Source organism: Callithrix jacchus, chromosome 7 (genome assembly GCF_049354715.1).
Source record: "Callithrix jacchus isolate 240 chromosome 7, calJac240_pri, whole genome shotgun sequence".
Taxonomy (NCBI): Eukaryota; Metazoa; Chordata; class Mammalia; order Primates; family Cebidae; genus Callithrix; species Callithrix jacchus.
In genome coordinates, this window is record NC_133508.1 from 68,511,924 (window position 1) to 68,529,864 (window position 17,941).

Below are 17,941 nucleotides of genomic sequence, written 5' to 3' on the forward strand. Positions count from 1 at the left end.
TCTGTAGTCCTAGCTACTCAGGAGGTTGAGGCAGGAGAATCACTTGAACCCTGAATCTGAGAGGCAGAGGTTGCAGTGAGCCGAGATCATGCCACTGCACTCCAGCCTGGGCTACCGAGCAAGACTCTGTCTCAAAAAAAAAAAAAAAAAAAAAAAGACTGTGAAGACTATATCTCTTCATAGCAAAACTCCCTAATTCCATAGCAAAACTTCATGGCAAAAAAAAAAAAAAAAAGTCTTTTTTTTTTTGTTTGAGATGGAGTTTCGTCATCACCCAGGCTAGAGTACAATGGCGTGATTCTCCTGCCTCAGCCTCCCAAGTAACTGGGATCGCAGGCATGCACCACCATGCCCAGCTAATTTTGCATTTTTAGAAAAGATGGGGTTTTGCTATATTGGCCAGGCTGGTCTCAAATTCCTTAGCTCAGGTGGATACCTGTCTTGGCTTCCCAAAGTGCTGGGATTACAGGCATGAGCCACCGCGCCTAGCCAAAAAAAAAAAAAAAAAATGCTTTTAATTAGCTGGGCATGGTGACACGCACCTGTAGTCCTAGCTACTCAGGAGGCTGAGGTAGGATTGTTTGAGCCCAAGAGTTCAAGGTTACAGTGAGCCATGATCATGCCACTACACTCCAGCCTGGGTGACAAAACGAGACCCTCAAAGAAAAAAGTTAGGAGAATTAACTATTGGAGTGATCCTTTTTTTTTTTTTTCTTTGAGACAGTTTTGCTCTGTCACCCAGGATGGAGAGGCATGATTTTGGCTCACTGCAACCTCTACCTCCCACGTTCAAGCAGTTCTCCTGCCTCAGCCACCCAGAGTAACTGGGATTACAGGTATACACCACCACATCCAACTAATTTTTGTATTTTTAGTAGAGACAGTGCTTCACCATGTTGGGCAGGCTGGTCTTGAACTCGGCCTCACATGATCCGCCTGCCTTGGCCTCCCAAAGTGCAGACATGAGCCAGTCCTCATTGGTGCGAGCTCAAAAGACAAAAGTAGAGAGTATAGGTAGGTAATGCTTTGAGTTGTACTAGAGAAGAGCAAGAAAGGGATGGTAGCTGAAGGGGTAGATGTGGGGTCAAACAAGGATTTTCTTTTTTTAATATAGAAATACTAGCATGTTTGTAGGCTTGTGGGAATGATCTACTGGGGGGGGAAGTTAATAAGCAGGACAGAGAAGGAAAATGACTACACATCTGGGCCCACTGAACAGGTAAGGAAGGGATGGAATCTAATACACAAGCGGAAGAGCTTGCCTTAAATAAGGCAAGGACAGTCTGTCTATAGTAACTACAAGAGAGACAGTAGCACAGATGCAGGTGGGTGAATAGATGTGATGATGGTAGGAGCCTGTGAAAATTTTATTTCTAAGTTTAAAAAAAGTCATAAGCTGAGAGGATGGCAAAGGTGCTAAAAATTTAAGAGAGTGTAAATGGGTTAGAGAAATGTACTAGGACTGTGAGGTTTTGAGGCCCATGTGAGGTCATGGCTTTACTTTCCAAGGCAGGGTCTCACTATGGTGCCTAGAATGGAGTGCAGTGGCTATTCACAGGTACAATCATTTCGTAATATAGCCTCAAACTCCTGGACTCAAGTGATTCTCCTGCCTCAGCCTCCTAAGTGGGACTACAGGCACACTCCACCGTGCCTGGGAAGGCCATGACTTTAAATAGACTGAATCAGCATGTCCAGTTGCATTAAGTACTTAAGTGCACAGAAAGTGGAGTACTAAACTTAACCAAAAATGGAGTTTAGCCAGGGAAGTACAATGAAACAAGAGATGGGGCAAGGCTGAAAAGCTGAGTGTCACAATGAATCACAGAATCTAAGCTGGGTAATGAAGTACATGAAGAGGTGAAAAGAGGTAAAGACAAGTGGTAGAATCAGTGAATTTTGAGACTGGTCTTGCTGTTACCCAGGATGAAGTGCAGTGGCATGGTATTGGGTCACTGCAACCTCAGCTTCCCATGTTCAAGCAATCCTCTCACTTCAGCCTCCTGAGTAGCTGGGACTGTAGTCCAGATGGTAGTGCGCCACCACACTGTTAATTTTTGTATTTTTGTCGATAGGGTTTGGCCATGTTGCCCAGGCTGTTGATCAATGAACTATAAATGTCAGTACTACAACCACCCACTGTAACTGTTTTATGTCTACATACCTGACACCCCCTCTAGACTGAGGTTCTCCAAAGTGGAATGAGTCGCATCTTTTCCTAGTATCCGAGCATGCTGTTTATCTGGGTGGATGGATGCTTACCCATAGTTACAGGGAAATTCCACACTCCCAAATCCTGATATAATATAGTTACTTCTTTATTGTTCTTTAATACGAATTTAAGTAAAAAACTACAATGCTTCACCAAAAACTATGGTATAAATAAGCTGGGTGCAGCGACAGGCTACTCAGAACGGCCGTAGTATGCAATGATTGAGCCTGTGAATTACCACTGCCCTCCAGCCTGGGAAGCACTGCAAGACCCGTCTCTAAATCTATGGTATAAACAAAGCCTTTGACAAGATGCTGAATCCCTAACAGGGCTGTATACAAGAACTGAACCAGAAAATGTACCAGATGTAACCCAACTACAGTTAAGTTGGCTCTTACTGAACACCTCAGTGACATGAAATCTTTGAATTTCCAAGACTCTATTTCAACTCCTTGCAGCAAACTAGCAGGACCAAAAACATCCTTGAGAATAGCAGGCAAAGAAAGAGGAACAGATATATACATGGTATACATATATATGTATAAATACATATATATATATATACACACACACACACACATATACTTTTTTTTGAGACATGGTCTCTGTCACAAAGGCTGGAGTACTGTGGCAGGATCACAGCTCACTACAGCCTCAACCTCCTGGGCTCAAGCGATCCTCCTCCCTCAACCTCCCAAGTAGCTGGGACTACAGGAACACACAACCTTGCCCAGCTAATTATTAGAAATTTGTTGTAGGGATGGACTCTGTGTTACCCAGGCTAGGCTTAAACCCCTGGGCTCAAGTGATCCACCTCCTAAAGTGCTGGGAATACTGCACCTACTCTGCTTTCCAAGCACAGACATAATCTCATAAGAATGGAGGGGAAAAAATGCACAAAGAGCGTGTAAAATATGTTTTATTGTTCTTTAAAAGGGTTCAGGGTTTGGTTTTAAATCAGGCTGCATACCTTTCAAATCAATCTGACATCTCTCTATGTCAAACTGGCTTCAGCTAGCAATACTTCATCAAATCCAAAAGAAAACAATTGCTTTAATTTTAAGAAAAAAAAATCCAGTTTTAAGAACAATTAACATTAGTCTTTAAAACAAAATGAGGGCTAATGCTTTATACATCCTTCTCAATACAGACCCAGGAATGTAATATTCTAACTCAGGCAGGCACTGATACTAATGGACACTGTGCATGCGCATACACACACATACACACACGCACACACACATACACACTCCCCCAAACACACTCCTCTCTCTCTCCCCCAAGCAACAAAATTCAGAGTACGTCAAAGGGAAAAGGTTATGGTATTGATCAAAACCCTTGGAATCAACACTGTCTATCTTAGCTGAGCAGGTATGCTGTTTTGATCTTGAGTCTGTATTAGTGGAATCTATTGTTGTGTTCTGAAATAAAGAATTTTGGATATACCATTATTTTTTACTTTAAAATCCTAGAAACAATTTCAAAAAGCATTATTTTGTTTTGCTTTCTGGGATGGGAGAGGAAAGAATCTACAGATTTACATTTAGTTAAAAATCAAAACTCCAGCAATAGGAAAGGGGCAGTTCACATAGCCGGCCAACATTTGAGGTATCATCAGTGTGAGACAAGGTCCCGGTCTGTTCCTACTGGCCTAGCTGATGCTAGCAAAATGGGAAGCTTATGGCTCTGCACAGCAAATCCCAGCAGGACAAGATGACTTTAAGCCTGTATTCACAGCCTTAGAAGCAGGGCACTACTGAGTATGTAATATTTAGAGGTGAAAACCGTGCAAGAGCCCCTGATGGTACCCCTCTACCTTCTTTGTCCATGCAGCCTGATCTTAACTGCCTTCCAAAAAGGAGCAGAAAAACAGCTTTTCTAGATCAGCCCATTAAACCCATCAAAGAATCTGCAAAAATGCTACCACACTGCTTCACAAGCAACACAGTCCCTTTGCTACTCATTGGGCTGCCTGATGTCTCTCTTCTACCCTGTTATGGCCTGTGGACACATACTCACTAGGCTTCATTGTTGGTTTTAAACCAAGGATATTTTTTCTTTTTAAGTCTCAAAAGAACCCAGTAATAACAAGGCAATCAATGGTTACACTGAACTTTATATTTGGGGGCAGTTTGGAAAATACCCACCACAAGCATTTCTCATGTCGAAAATATGTGAATTTGCTGCTACTCTTTTGACTGTTCCTGAAAATTCAGTACAAGTCCTAAAATAAAAATGTTAAGCTACCAGCATTCTCTGATACTAACAAAATCAGAGTAATGCTATAGCCCACAGCCTGGACACATCTTTATTGATGGCCTGAAGTCCTCCCTTTTAGAAGACAAGTTTCTGGGATATTCACTTAGCTTCACTGGTTAGGGAAGAGAAAAATTCGACTCTCAGCTAAGTTCTTTGAGAAGAGACTCCCCTTAAAATGCCATTTCCCCATTAATTTACTAAAAATAAAAACAAAACAAAAGGCTCTTGGCTACTTTGCTTAATATTAGATAGGGTTTTGAGGGGAAAAAAAAACTAACATGTGGAACACGCTTTCATCAGTAAAGACTAAAAACCACCTGGATCATATATATGTATGTCACTGCCTTTTTTTTTTTTTTTTTTTTTTTTTTTGGTGTTTTATTTATCTAAAAGTGCCCAGGTGGGCTTAAGGCTGTCAGACTGCACACACATCTACAGCAACAAGGGCTTCTATTCCATCTACAACTTGGATCAGGGGAAAAAGGGAGGTGTAGGAGAGGAAGGAGAAAAGAGAGAAAAAATATACCACCATCCCTCCCCCCCAAAAAAGGGGAAAAAATTCCCACCACAGGGAGATCTATGTGCCAAGCATAATGGAAGAGAGTGCTCCCCAAACAGATGGTTCTGCACAGGCTAATGTTCCGCTGGTTTTCCTCAGAGACCTATTTGAAAAAGTTTAAAAAGACAGGAGATTTCAAAATAATTCAATCCTGGCAGAAATTCAAATTCCAAAACTAGGAGCAAAATCATCCTTCACTGAATTAATTCCTTTTCTCTTTCTCTTTCTTAAACATTTTATTCATTTTATAGAGAGATTTCTTTTTTGTTTGCTTTTGTTCCAATCATTAGGAGAGTGGTTGAGGAGTACTGAATCCATCACTACTTTGATGACACAGGTAAGATTCCAGATTCACATTTCCAGGTACCAAGAGTTCCCTCCAAATGCCACAATCAAGTCAACCTTCTTTTATATTTCTTTCTACTGAACACAGCAATGCCCATTGGTATCTCTGAAGCGTAATCGCATCTTAGGTCGGTATTTCTCCAAGTAAAGCAGCTGTTTAGAATTGAATGCTCCCCTTCTTTTTCTGAAAATACAAGAATAGCAAACTTTATCAGGTAAAAAAAGAGCTGTCTGATTCACTGAAATGCATTATTTATGTCCTAAGGCCTTTCTAATTCCACACAGCTGAAAACCAGCACATTTCTCACACTATAACACTTCTTTTTTTTTTTTGAGACGGAGTTTCGCTCTTGTTACGCAGGCTGGAGTGTAATGAATGGCTTGATCTCAGCACACTACAACCTCTGCCTCCTGGGTTCAGGCAATTCTCCTGCCTCAGCCCCCTGAGCAGCTGGGATTACAGGAATGCGCCACCATGCCCAGCTAATTTTTTGTATTTTTAGTAGAGACGGGGTTTCACATGTTGACCAGGATGGTCTCGATCTCTTGACCTCATGATCCACCCGCCTCAGCCTCCCAAAGTGCTGGGATTACAGGCATGAGCCACCGCGCCTGGCCAACACTTCTTAAGAGCTAAGTTGCAACATGAACTTTGAGTCCTCCTAGAAGAAGGAAAAGAAAAATTTTCCTTGCTGACCATCATTATGGCCTATTAACCATTTAATAAAGATCAGAATAGTTTATCCAGAAATATCTGACTATATTCTTCCCAATTAGATTGATATATTCTTCAGATTAGAGTTGGTAGCAAATATTTAGGATGCTAAAAAATAATAAGATAAAGAAGCAGGCTCAAGACATACACTGATGACATTCCTTGAAATGTGTTACCTTCCTAAAGCCGCTACCATATATTATTTCATGCTTTCTGTCACAAATAGTCTCTTCTTTGGTTTTCATTTTTTAAATGAAAGGTTCAAAGGGAAAGGGCAAGACAAAAATTGTCAAATAATTCTGGATAATAAAATGGAAGACTCATTATTCCAGATGCCAAGATCCTGTCTGGGCACTACCATCCTGATTTTGTGCCTGAACAGATCACTTAAGAGACCCAGGTGATTAACTGCTCCTCTATACATTCTTCTTGCCTCCTCCTAATAGAGAACTGCATTTGGAAGGTATTTGGAATCTATTAAAAGGGGCATTTTCGAGATTCCTAGATATTCAAACAATATACTGGACATATTCTATAATGTCCAAATTTGCCACCCAAATTAGAAAGTCTTTTAAATCTGGAAGCCAGCTGTACTGAGTCTCTATCACTTGCTCTAAAGTTTTTACATCTTCAAATAACACTTTAAGCCAAAGAAAGTAAATTATCCCACACTACAAATGAATACCCACTTCCATAATTCCTTCCTCATTCATGATCTTCCTTTCTGTATTTCTGAACACAAAACTTCATACTCACTGTCTTATAAACTGAACTGCATCTTCGTACTTCATTCCACATTCAATCAAAGCAAGTGCAACCAGCACAGGTGCCCTGCAGAAAGAAACCTGTATGTAAATATCCATAAGTCTTGGAGTGAAAGAATTTTTAAAGATCCATAACTTCATATTACCAAAGCAAACCATAAGCTTTCTTTTTTCTTCTATGCTAAAGTAGCCAATACCTACCTAATACAGTAAATATAACTAATCATTATAAATTCTATGATTTTTGTGTGTGTGTGGAGGAGACAGGGTCTCACTCTATCAAGGAGCTGGTACTACAGGGGCCTGCCACCATGACCAGCTATTTTTTTTATTTTTAGTAGAGATGGGGTTTCTCCACGTTACCAAGTCTGCTCTTGAAATCCTGGGCTCGGCTGAGCACGGTAGCTCAAGCCTGTAATCCCAGCACTTTGGGAGGCCGAGGCAGGTGGATCACGAGGTCAAGAGATCGAGACCATCCAGGTCAACATGGTGAAACCCCGTCTCTTCTAAAGATACAAAAAATTAGCTGGGCATGGTGGCGCGTGCCTGTAATCCCAGCTACTCAGGAGAATTGCCTGAACCCAGGAGGCGGAGGTTGCGGTGAGCCGAGATCGCGCCATTGCACTCCAGCCTGGGTAACAAGAGTGAAACTCCGTCTCAAAAAAAGAAAAAAAAGAAATCCTGGGCTCAAGTAATCTGCCCACCTCTACCTCCCAAAGTGCTGGGATTACAGGTGTGAGCCACTGAGTCCAGCCTGATACCTACTTTTAGTAAAGCACTAAATTCTAAACCTTAAGAGATCTTTACTCTTTAAAATATCATATTATATATTAAATTTCTCATCACTATATATTATCAAAAATTCTTCATTGGTCTTTAGCCATTATCACAGTAAAATAAATGGCCAAACATATTATGTATCTCCAGTGTCAGAATTTTCATTACCAACTGGTTTTAATATTTCCTTATTAAATGCTAAAAAGTTGCTAGACTTTTTCAAGAACTAATGACTAAGAAAAGTTCTCTTTTTTAAAAAATTTAACAGAGGAAATATGTTTTTATAAAGCCCATTACAGGGCCCCAATTTTGGACTACCTAAAACTAGGATAGTTATAAATTTGCCAAGTTACAACATTATCTTCAACCTTCAGGTTAAGGACTAAAACTTCTAACCTTATAAACAAACAGTATTACACTACAAAAAAGGAAAATAGCAAACAAAAGGCCAGCATAGAACAGCCTGAATCACCACCACCTTGAGGCAATGGCAGCCTACACCAATATTCTGAATCAAAATGTGCATCCTAAATTGGCATTTAATCTGCTGTTGATGATAGTGTTGCAACACCATTTCAAGGAATGCTCAGGGAAAAGGGTTTTAAGATCAAAGTCAATTCTTGTCCATACATCTCCTTTCAAGAGTTTAAAGTTCAGATATCTGCTCTCTACCTATTAACTTCCCATTCATCTCAATCCAAAATTAACCATGTATAGACTCATCCAACTCTAAAATTACTTTAATTTTGTTGCCTATTTCAGTGACCTGAACTTTTGATTACTTGAAATAGGGAGACAAATAAAACACTCACAGGCTAAATCCAGGCTGGCATCAGAATCAGACAACCAGATGAAACGACAAGACTGTTTTCAAAAATCATTACACTTGTTTTTCTCTCATTTCCTTGCCTTTCAGGTAATTTAATGTTATTTAGTATAATATATGAAAATGTCTACCAAAGTGAAACTTTCAACTAACTTAGGCATGTTAATAAATTCACAGACAAAAAGGGTAATAAGGGTAAGAGTTTACCTTCCCAATCCCGCAACACAATGCACTGCAACACAGCAACCTGGCTCTTCACGGAATTTGGTTTTTAACAGGTTTAACCAATCATCTACTATCTGATTAGGGGGTGGAGCTCCATCATCAAATGGCCAATCCTAGAAGGAAATCACTTTTTACATTAAATTGATATTTTCTCCAAGATTAACATAATAATGCAGAACAGCTGCATACAGTACATATGGCAGGCCTAACTGAAATAAGCATACTATCCACACCTATTTTTAACCCAATTCTGATCATGGCTGTAAAATGATCCAGGACTGAAATTAAAGCCTGCCAAATAAATTAGCCTTCTCAATGAAGTATAGTCAGTGTCACACACATCTAAATTTACCAAAACTTACATAAATCTCTTTATCAGAGTCATAAGAGCTAGTGTTCTCCCAAATATTATATCCAAATATAGTAGTAATTAGACATAATAGACAAAACTGTAATTAAAGCCAAGACAAAGTAAGAGAGGACATAGCACATGTCAACAGGATTTTAAAGTCCACTCTGGCAAAACGTACCAACTGGTGTCTCATTGGTCTCCACAGATAATTGAAGATTATCCCCTAGATAACTAGTTATGATATCTTTTCTTTAAAGAAAGGTTCTCTGATAATAAATCTCCAACAGTAAATCATAACAGAAACATATTACCATCTTTGTGCTTATAAAAAGGCAAGCAGCAAATATTTTTAAAGTGCTTACTATATTATATATGTCCCCATTTAACAAGGATAGTGCTGCATGGCATGGTCCTGGGCAAATGGAGACCATTTTGTCAAGTATCCTTTTCTTTTTCTGTATTCACCAATTTGGGTTATCTTTCAATTAAGACTAACCCCATGTGCATTCACAGTATAGCAGGGGTTTATCTTCCTCACTACTTAGCAAGAGGTTCTAAGAAACCAACACGAATGGGAAGTGGGGGAGGGGGACTGGGGGCTGACATTTTACAAGTCTTCCCTCTTCCTATCTAAGCTTCAAAGACAGAAATGCAAAAACATTGTTAGAAATTTTTTCTTTGGGAGGCCGAGGCGGGTGGATCACAAGGTCAGCAGATCGGGACCATCCTGGTCAACATGGTGAAACCCCGTCTCTACTAAAAATACAAAAAATTAGCTGGGCACGGTGGTGTATGCCTGTAATCCCAGCTACTCGGGAGGCTGAGGCAGGAGAATTGCCTGAACCCAGGAGGCGGAGATTGCCGTGAGCCGAGATCACGCCATTTGCACTCCAGCCTGGGTAACAGGAGCGAAACTCCGTCTCAAAAAAAAAAAAAAAGAAATTTTTTCTAAAACATAAGGCTATTCTAATGAGATAGGATAAGGACACTTTAAGATACTAGAGAAGGAAAAAGAGAAAAGTGACAGAGCATTAAATTGATTCTGCATTCATTATTGGCACCACTAGAACACTTTATGTAGCCCATTAGCCATAATAGTACATATTTGAGTTGACAACTACGCCCCATAATTAAAGGACTGTGTTATTATAAATGCCATACAGAGTTTAACTGTAAATAGCAATAAAACCAATACCTTAGTCAAGAGCTTACTTCCTCTAATACTCCCTAAAATGCACCTAGTCAAGAAACAATATAAAACATGCTTCACTTACTCATATAAGTAGTATCTATTTTTAAAAAAATCATTAATCATTTAGAAACATCTGAACCTCAAAATGATACAGCTAAAACCACCATCAGTCTATTCCAATGTGTGTCTGGTTTGCAAGAGCATTCAAAGGATCGACGGCATTATTTGGGGGATATCCTCTTACCATGAAATGTTCCAAAACCCTCTTCACCTAGCAAAAGTAGATTAACTCTCTTAAAATCTCTGTCTGGGAAAAGGATATTCCAAGCTTACGGCTAAATGCCCTTGTTTTTTCAAGTATAAGTTAAACCTTTCATTTTATCTGATCATGGCTATTTATCTATCTTATCTATTTATTTATTTATGACTTCTTTTCCTCTCGGTAGATACTCAGTAGCGGAATTGCTGGATCAAATGGTAGTTCTACTTTTAGTTCTTTAAGGAATCTCCACACTGTTATCCACAGTGGTTGTACCAGTTTACATTCCTACCAGCAGTGTAACAGTGTTCGTTTTTCACCACATCTATTATTTTTTTATTTTTTGATTATAGCCATTCTTGCAGGAGTAAGGTGGCATCACATTGTGGTTTTGATTTCCATTTCCCAGATCACAACTATTTAAAACAAAACAAAAACCTAAATTTAAAGACCTGAAATAAATCTTAGGCCTACCATTATATTCTACAAACTAGTTCAAGTTCTTTAGTTCATTTCTATTTCACAAAGATGTTTACCAACATTACTGACTCAGACTATGGTCCATCCAGTCATTTTCTCACTCTGCCATCTGTCAAACAAGTTGATTTTTGCTCACTGGAGAACACATTCATAACACAGCAAAATAAACTTGTTTTTTCAAGTATTCAGCTTATTTTCAGAAGTTTAAATTTTATTATTATTTTTTAAACACAGGACTGCATTTGATACATTTACACTCATCCCCAATGATTTCTAGGAGTGGACAGTAAAGTCATTTAGAAATTTGAATGTAAGCAAATTACCATGCCAAACTATTAAAACACATGATTATTTAAAAAAATTTTTTGTTGTTGTTGTTGTTTTTTAGACAAGGTCTCTGTCACTCAAGCTGGAGCACAGCAATCACAATCACAGCTCACTGCAGCCTTGAACTCCTGGATTCAGATGATCCTCCCTACCTCAGCCTCCCAAGTAGCTGAGACTTATATGCACATGCCACCACATCCAGCTAATTTTTGTATTTTTTGGAGAGACAAGGTTTCACCATATTGCTCCACTAGTCTTGGAACTCCTGGGCTCAAGTGAGCTGCCGTCCTTGGCCTCACAAAGTGCTGGGAACAGGCGTGAGCCACCACACCCTAAAACATATTTTTTAAAAACATGTTCGGGCCTGGAACAGTGGCTCACACCTGTAATCCCAGCACTTTGGGAGGCCGAGGTGGGCAGATCACAAGGTCAAGAAATTGAGACCATCTTGGCCAACATGGTGAAACCCCGTCACTACTTAAAAAATACAAAAATTAGCTGGGTGGGGTGGCACGTGCCTGTGGTACCAGCTACTCAGGAGGCTGAGGCAGAAGAATTGCTTGGACCCAGGAGGCGGAGGTTGCAGTGAGCCAAGATTGCGCCATTGTAATCCAGCCTGGCGACAGAGTAAGACTTTATCTCAAAAAAAAGGAAAAAAAAAAAAAAAAAAACCCATGTTTGGCTATTTAGTTTTTGTGTTTTCACCAAAATGGACATGAGGAAACTTCATGGATTAGATATGAGAGGACTGCCTTACCAATAGGCCATTATTATTTTTGCACCAACTGCCTTCCCAACCACTGACCAATATAATAAAGACTTACTATCAATAAGAAGCAGGAACGTAACACCTTAAACCAGTATCTTCCTTATTACCTTCTTTCTACCTAACTACTTATAAAATCTCCAGTTCTCTTCCTACTATATAACCTTCCCACAATCAAACCAACAGCTCAAAGACACTGAAAACTACAAGGTCATTTCATTATGTGCTCTTAAAAGCTGCTCCTACAATTTAGACAACTAGTTAGGAAAAAAATTTAAAAATGTTAACTACTCTATATTTTGGTGCTAAAAAAGAACTTAATTCCAATCACTTTGTGCTCAAATTGAGCTAGGTAAGAAATCTAATCACACTAAAACTCCTCAGAAACCTAACAAAAAGTGTCAGGAACTATACTGATTACTCTGAAGCAAGATGCCTTCTCCCTCTCCTCATCCTCTTCTCCCACCTTTTTGCCTCCTACAAGTTATCCATAAAATATGACTAACTAATATTGTACTTGCAAAGTGGCAGAGTTCCATATGGACTTAAAAATGTCTGATATAAATTACTCTGTTGTATTCAAATTAGTAGGCTAGAAACAAAAGCTAAATATTGCATTAATTTCCTGAAAAATAAAAATTGCAAATATACATTTTGTTAAAATGGGAGTACATTTTGCTTTTTACTAGATGAAAATACTATGATTTCTAGGCTTTAAGAGCACAAATGAACAAAACTGCCAATCTGTTAATCCAAAGAAATTTAAAAAGATTGCTATCAATAATGTATTTCCTGCTACAAGCTTAAAACAAAATGCAAAACTACTACTGCCAGAGGATTTCTCAAGTGCAGTGGCATAATCAAGGCTCACTGCAACCTTGACCTCTTGGGCTCAGGCAATACTCTTGAGACCTCTGCTTCCCAAGTAGCTGGGACTACAGATGTGTACCACCATGCCCAGCTAATACCAGTTTTTTAATTTTTTTTTTTGAGACAGGGGTCTTATTTTGTCACCCAGGCTGGAATGCCAACCACCTGGGCTCAAGTGATTCTTTCACCTCAAGTTCCCAAGTAGCTGGACCACAGCTGTGCACTACCACGCCCTACCAGTATTTTAATTATCTGTACAGATGAGGTCTCACCACATCACCCAGGCTGGTCTTGAAATCCTGGGTTCAAGTGATCCTCCCACAGTACTGGGATTACAGGTATGAGCCACTGCGCCTGGACTAGTTTTATAAATATTTATTTTTGAAAGATACAACTTGTTTGTCATGAAAAATTTAAATACTACACACTCACTAGAACGTGGATTCCTTCTTTTTCAACTGGAGCTTTATCATATGTAGCATCACAAACTCGAACCAAAGTCGTCACTCCATACTTCTTAAGTTCCTTTAAAAAAAAAAAAACAATTATAAGGGAACTTGTTTTTGAAAGCTTTAGAAATGTACTATAAGACTGGGCATGGTGGCCCACACCTGTAATCCCAGTCCTTTGGGAGGCCAAATCGAGACTCCGTCTCAAAAAAAAAATAAATTTCAACATGAGATTTGGAGGGGAAAAGAATAAAAAGAAATGTACTATTATAAATTGAAACAATGAGGTATCATTTTTAGACAAAGATCAGGATTGTTCTCACTGTGGTTATATATATAAAATGGACACTGATGAAATCTCAATGAGAACGTGAATAAGACTCACCTTTCTAAAGGACAATTTGGTAGCATAACATGAAAACTTACACAAAAAGTTCACATACACTGTGACCTAAAAATTCTACTTCTGAGAGTTTAGACAAAGGAAATAAAGACATATACAAAGATTAATGTGGTTTCTAATTTTTCACCAATTGGAATGGTGAAAAATTAGAAACCACATTAATGGTCTGGGCACTGTGGTTCATGCCTGTAATCCCTGCACTTTGGGAGGCCAAGGCAAGCGGATCATGAGGTCAGGAGTTTGAGACCAGCCTAGGCAATACGGTGAAACCTTGTCTCTACTAAAAAACACAAAAAATTAGCCAGGCGTGGTGGCAGGCGCCTATAATTCCCTGCTATTTGGGAGGCTGAGGCAGGAGAATCACTTGAACCTGGAAGGCAGAGGTTACAGTGAGCCGAAACTGCGCCACTGCACTCCATCCTGGGTAAATGTGAGACTCCGTCTCCAAAAAAGAAAAAAGAAACCACATTAATGGTCCAAAAATAAGAAACGATTAAAGAAGTATGGCACATCCATATAGTGAACACTATGACAGCTATAAAAACACCAACAAGGAGGATGGGAAAAGATTTTTTAAAAACATATAGTGGCCGGGGGTGGTGGCTCAAGCCTGTAATCCCAGAACTCTGGGAGGCCGAGGTGGGTGGATCACCTAAGGTCAGGAGTTCAAGACCAGCCTGATCAACATGGTGAAACCCCATCTCTACCAAAAAAAATTTTTTTTAATGCAGCTACACTGCAGAGTAAAATAAAAGAAAAAAATATATATAGTGTGGGCTGGGCGTGGTGGCTCACGCCTATGATTCCAGAACTTTGGGAGGCCAAGGTGGGCAGATCACAAGGCCAGGAGTTCCAGACCAGCCTGAAACTCCATCTCTACCAAAAATACAAAATTTCGTGGGTGTGGTGGTGTGCATCTGTAATCCAAGCTACTCAGGAGGCTGAGGCAGGAGAATCGCTTGAACCTGGGAGGTGGAAGCTGCAGTGAGCCAAGATCATGCCCACTGTACTCCAGCCTGGGTGAAACAGCAAGACTCCGTCTCAAAAAAATAAAATAAATGAATAAATATATAAACATATATATATACACACATAGTGTGTGTGTGATCCTATCTGTATGTGTATCTATGAATACACACAGATATATGCAGAGAAAAACATCTAGAAGCCAGTTGTTAACAATTAAATGTTGTTAAATTCTTTTTGCTTATCTGTATCTTTTGATTTTTAGGAAATAAACACTGTTTTTTTTTAAATAAATAAAATTCTGAAATTAAGAGAAAAAATGGTATATTAAAAAGACAGCTAGGCCGGGAGTGGTGGCTCATGCCTGTAATCCGAGCACTTTGGAAGGCCAAGGCAGCTGGATCACCTGAGGTCAGGAGTTCGAGACCAGCTGGGCCGAAATGGTAAAACCTCGTCTCTACTAAAAGTACAAAAAGTAGCTGGGTATGGTGGTGGCGGCCTGTACTCCCAGCTACTCAGAAGGCTAAGGCAGGTGAATCACTTGAACCTGGGAGGTGGAGGTGGCAGTGAGCTGAGACTGCACTACTGCACTCCAACCTGAGCAACAGAGACTCCATGTCAAAAAAAAAAAAACAAAAAACAACTCTCCCTACAATGAATGAATGCCTAACCCATTGACTACCTATCTCCAAGGGGCTACCAACATCGTGTGTGTGTGTGTGTGTGTGTGTGTGTGTGTGTGTGTGTTAGTTTATCGGCGAAGACACAAGGCCAAGCTTTCCCCCAACCCCCAGCCCCCCAAAAACAGGACCCAACAAGAACAGAGGAATGAGAAGCATTCTTAGCACAACATTTCCCTCACCCTCCTCCCCATTTCTACCAACATCTTTTTTATAATTGCAGGAGAACAGTGGCCTATGCCACTCTTGGAGTCTATGGCCAAGGAATCCACAGGCTGAAAATAGTACCATCTAAGTCAGCCAGGCTTAAAGGTACCCAAACAATCTGAGGGCATACAGGCCTAGAATCAACTTGTACACTGTGTACACAAAGTTAAGAAGCTCCGGGAATTTTAAGTATAAATGAGCAGGCACAGTGATATCCTTAGGGTCCATCGCTGAGTTATCTAAAGTGTAAAATTATTTTAATTGCTAACGAACTTTTTTACAAAAAGGCCTTCTTACAATACAGACTCAAGAAAGGTGGAGGTATTAAGTCAGGAATTTATTTAATGTTTCAAAACGCAAATAAAATTCCACTAAAATGAACTCTATAGTAGCCATTCATGGAAAAGTTGAGATAGAATTTTTTTATGGTATTTGTGACTTTAAACAAGTCGAAACCTCTTTTAGTCTCGGTTTTGCCATCTATAAAATGAGAATCACAAGGAGTTCATCCAGCTTTCTAATAAGCCTACTCTATAAATATAGCAAGAGAAATCATTTAAACTCAACAACCAGGAAAGGGTGAAAAGTTTATGTTCAAATGTTTGCTCCAAGAAGTACGAAGAGTTTTTCTCCTACCAATAGAAAAAAATATTAAAGATCCAACATAAAAATACTACCTCTACCACCTTTCCTTCCCCCAAGTTTCTGGACCCTTGTGATTGTTACAACTAGTTTGGGGGTGACTTTTCATCAAAAGTGGTTAGAATATTCGAAGTACATACAGCATGGTTTTTAGTGTCAGACACTTAGACAAGTATAGTAGTTCTAACACATATTATGTGCCATTAGGCAAATTACTAAATGACTCTGAACTTGTTTCCTTACTTGTAAAAGGGAAATACTAATGGTACCTACACCTCATAGGGTTTTTTTATTTGTGACCCTAAGTATAAACACTGCTTGTTGCATAATGTATAACACTGTTTATTATAATGCTACGTGCATACTATGTTCAATAAATGTTAATTATTTTTATTACTGAATGTTTGACTAAAAAAAAAACCTGTTAATAAATGTAAAAAGGACACAGAAAAAACAGTACTAGATATCTCTACAGTCCCCAAATTCCATAAATGTTCTTGAAAAAAATCTGCTGTCACTAACCCAACCCAATTGAAACCAGAATTGGCAGGATGACCATCCATACTCCAGATACAGAAGTAAATTGCTTTGTGCTGAGAGATTTTTTTAATGGGATTTTACCTAGAAATCAATCCAAAATATAGACCACGCTACAATCTTACCTCTGTGAACTTGTTGAGAGTAGCATTGGTAGGGTTGTGAGTTATCAGAAAACGCATGTTCTCATAGGAGATCTCCACAGGGGCTGGACGGTTCATTATGGCAAATAAAAAGTGTGAGCGTGCGTGTGAGTGTGATGGGGAAAGTGGAAAAAAAAAAATCAATAAATCTTGAAATGTTTCACAGCAGAAAACATTAAAAAGACCACTAAAATGCCTATTATCAATCACTGTTTTCTCTATTCAACTTGTTTATTCCTTATGAAGCTTCTCTCTTCAAGATAAGCAAAAGTATTTAGAATCCACTTGAATCCAAATTCAACTTGGGCCTCAATTTCTGCAGATGGATACCTTCGGACTCCAAAAAACCCAACTACATACAAAACTTAAGCAGCCTTTACTACATTTAGGCACTAGTGAGACAAGTTAAAAGTTAGGTCACTTTCCACTTTTGTTTACTTGATGCTTAATTTTACTGGAGTCATTAAAAGAAATATGCTTGCAATTTAAAAAAAAAAAAAAAGCCAACTATTTCTGAGGCCAGTCTCGGTGTCCAGGAGTCTTCAAGGCAATGTTAATTATGGCACATAGAACCTCCAAGCTCACTTGTCAGCGAAAACGCTGTGCTGAGCCTGGCAGAAATCTGCCCTCACACTCAGAATCGCCATAAATGTGCAACGTATATTCCAACGAAAAACCTGGAGAAGAAAAGAATAAATAAAATGAACTGGAGGCTGATAGCATTATAAACACAAATGCCTGAAGTCAAAATACATTCTTTATAAGCCCAAAGCCAAGTGAAATGTCACCAATTATAAGTTATTGCCATCTATGAAGAACTGAATAAAGCAGTATTATCAAGAGTTTTAAAAATCAGAGATTCAAAGGTATGTCATTTTTTTCCAAATTTTTCAGAAAATTTCAAAAGTTTGAAAACAGTAGCAGATACTGTTCATGTGCTAACAATGAAGTTTAATGTGCTAATAAGATTACTTTTATTTTATTTA

At 39.1% G+C, this 17,941-nt stretch overlaps 2 protein-coding genes across 6 annotated transcripts in view; both read right to left on the reverse strand.

The window, feature by feature from the left end:
* Positions 1-3,113: 3,113 nt before the first annotated feature.
* The window catches only part of PTP4A2 (protein tyrosine phosphatase 4A2), a 36,338-nt gene continuing 21,510 nt past the window's right edge, over positions 3,114-17,941 (reverse strand). Inside the window, exons 2-6 of the mRNA XM_035308554.3 lie at positions 16,938-17,632; positions 13,361-13,453; positions 8,665-8,795; positions 6,847-6,921; positions 3,114-5,559 (exon numbers count right to left, since the gene is read on the reverse strand). Coding sequence (XP_035164445.1) covers positions 5,451-5,559; positions 6,847-6,921; positions 8,665-8,795; positions 13,361-13,453; positions 16,938-17,033 — 504 coding nt within the window. The 5' untranslated portion in view covers positions 17,034-17,632 and the 3' untranslated portion in view covers positions 3,114-5,450. The remainder of the gene's footprint in view (positions 5,560-6,846; positions 6,922-8,664; positions 8,796-13,360; positions 13,454-16,937; positions 17,633-17,941) is intronic.
* LOC128932618 (uncharacterized) overlaps positions 16,979-17,941 on the reverse strand; it is a 38,198-nt gene continuing 37,235 nt past the window's right edge. For 4 of the 5 annotated variants that reach the window (XM_078331055.1, XM_078331054.1, XM_078331057.1 and 1 more), the window contains one exon: positions 16,979-17,632. In XM_078331055.1, coding sequence (XP_078187181.1) covers positions 17,537-17,632 — 96 coding nt within the window. In that variant the 3' untranslated portion in view covers positions 16,979-17,536. The remainder of the gene's footprint in view (positions 17,633-17,941) is intronic. The other variant, XM_078331058.1, reaches the window with a different exon arrangement.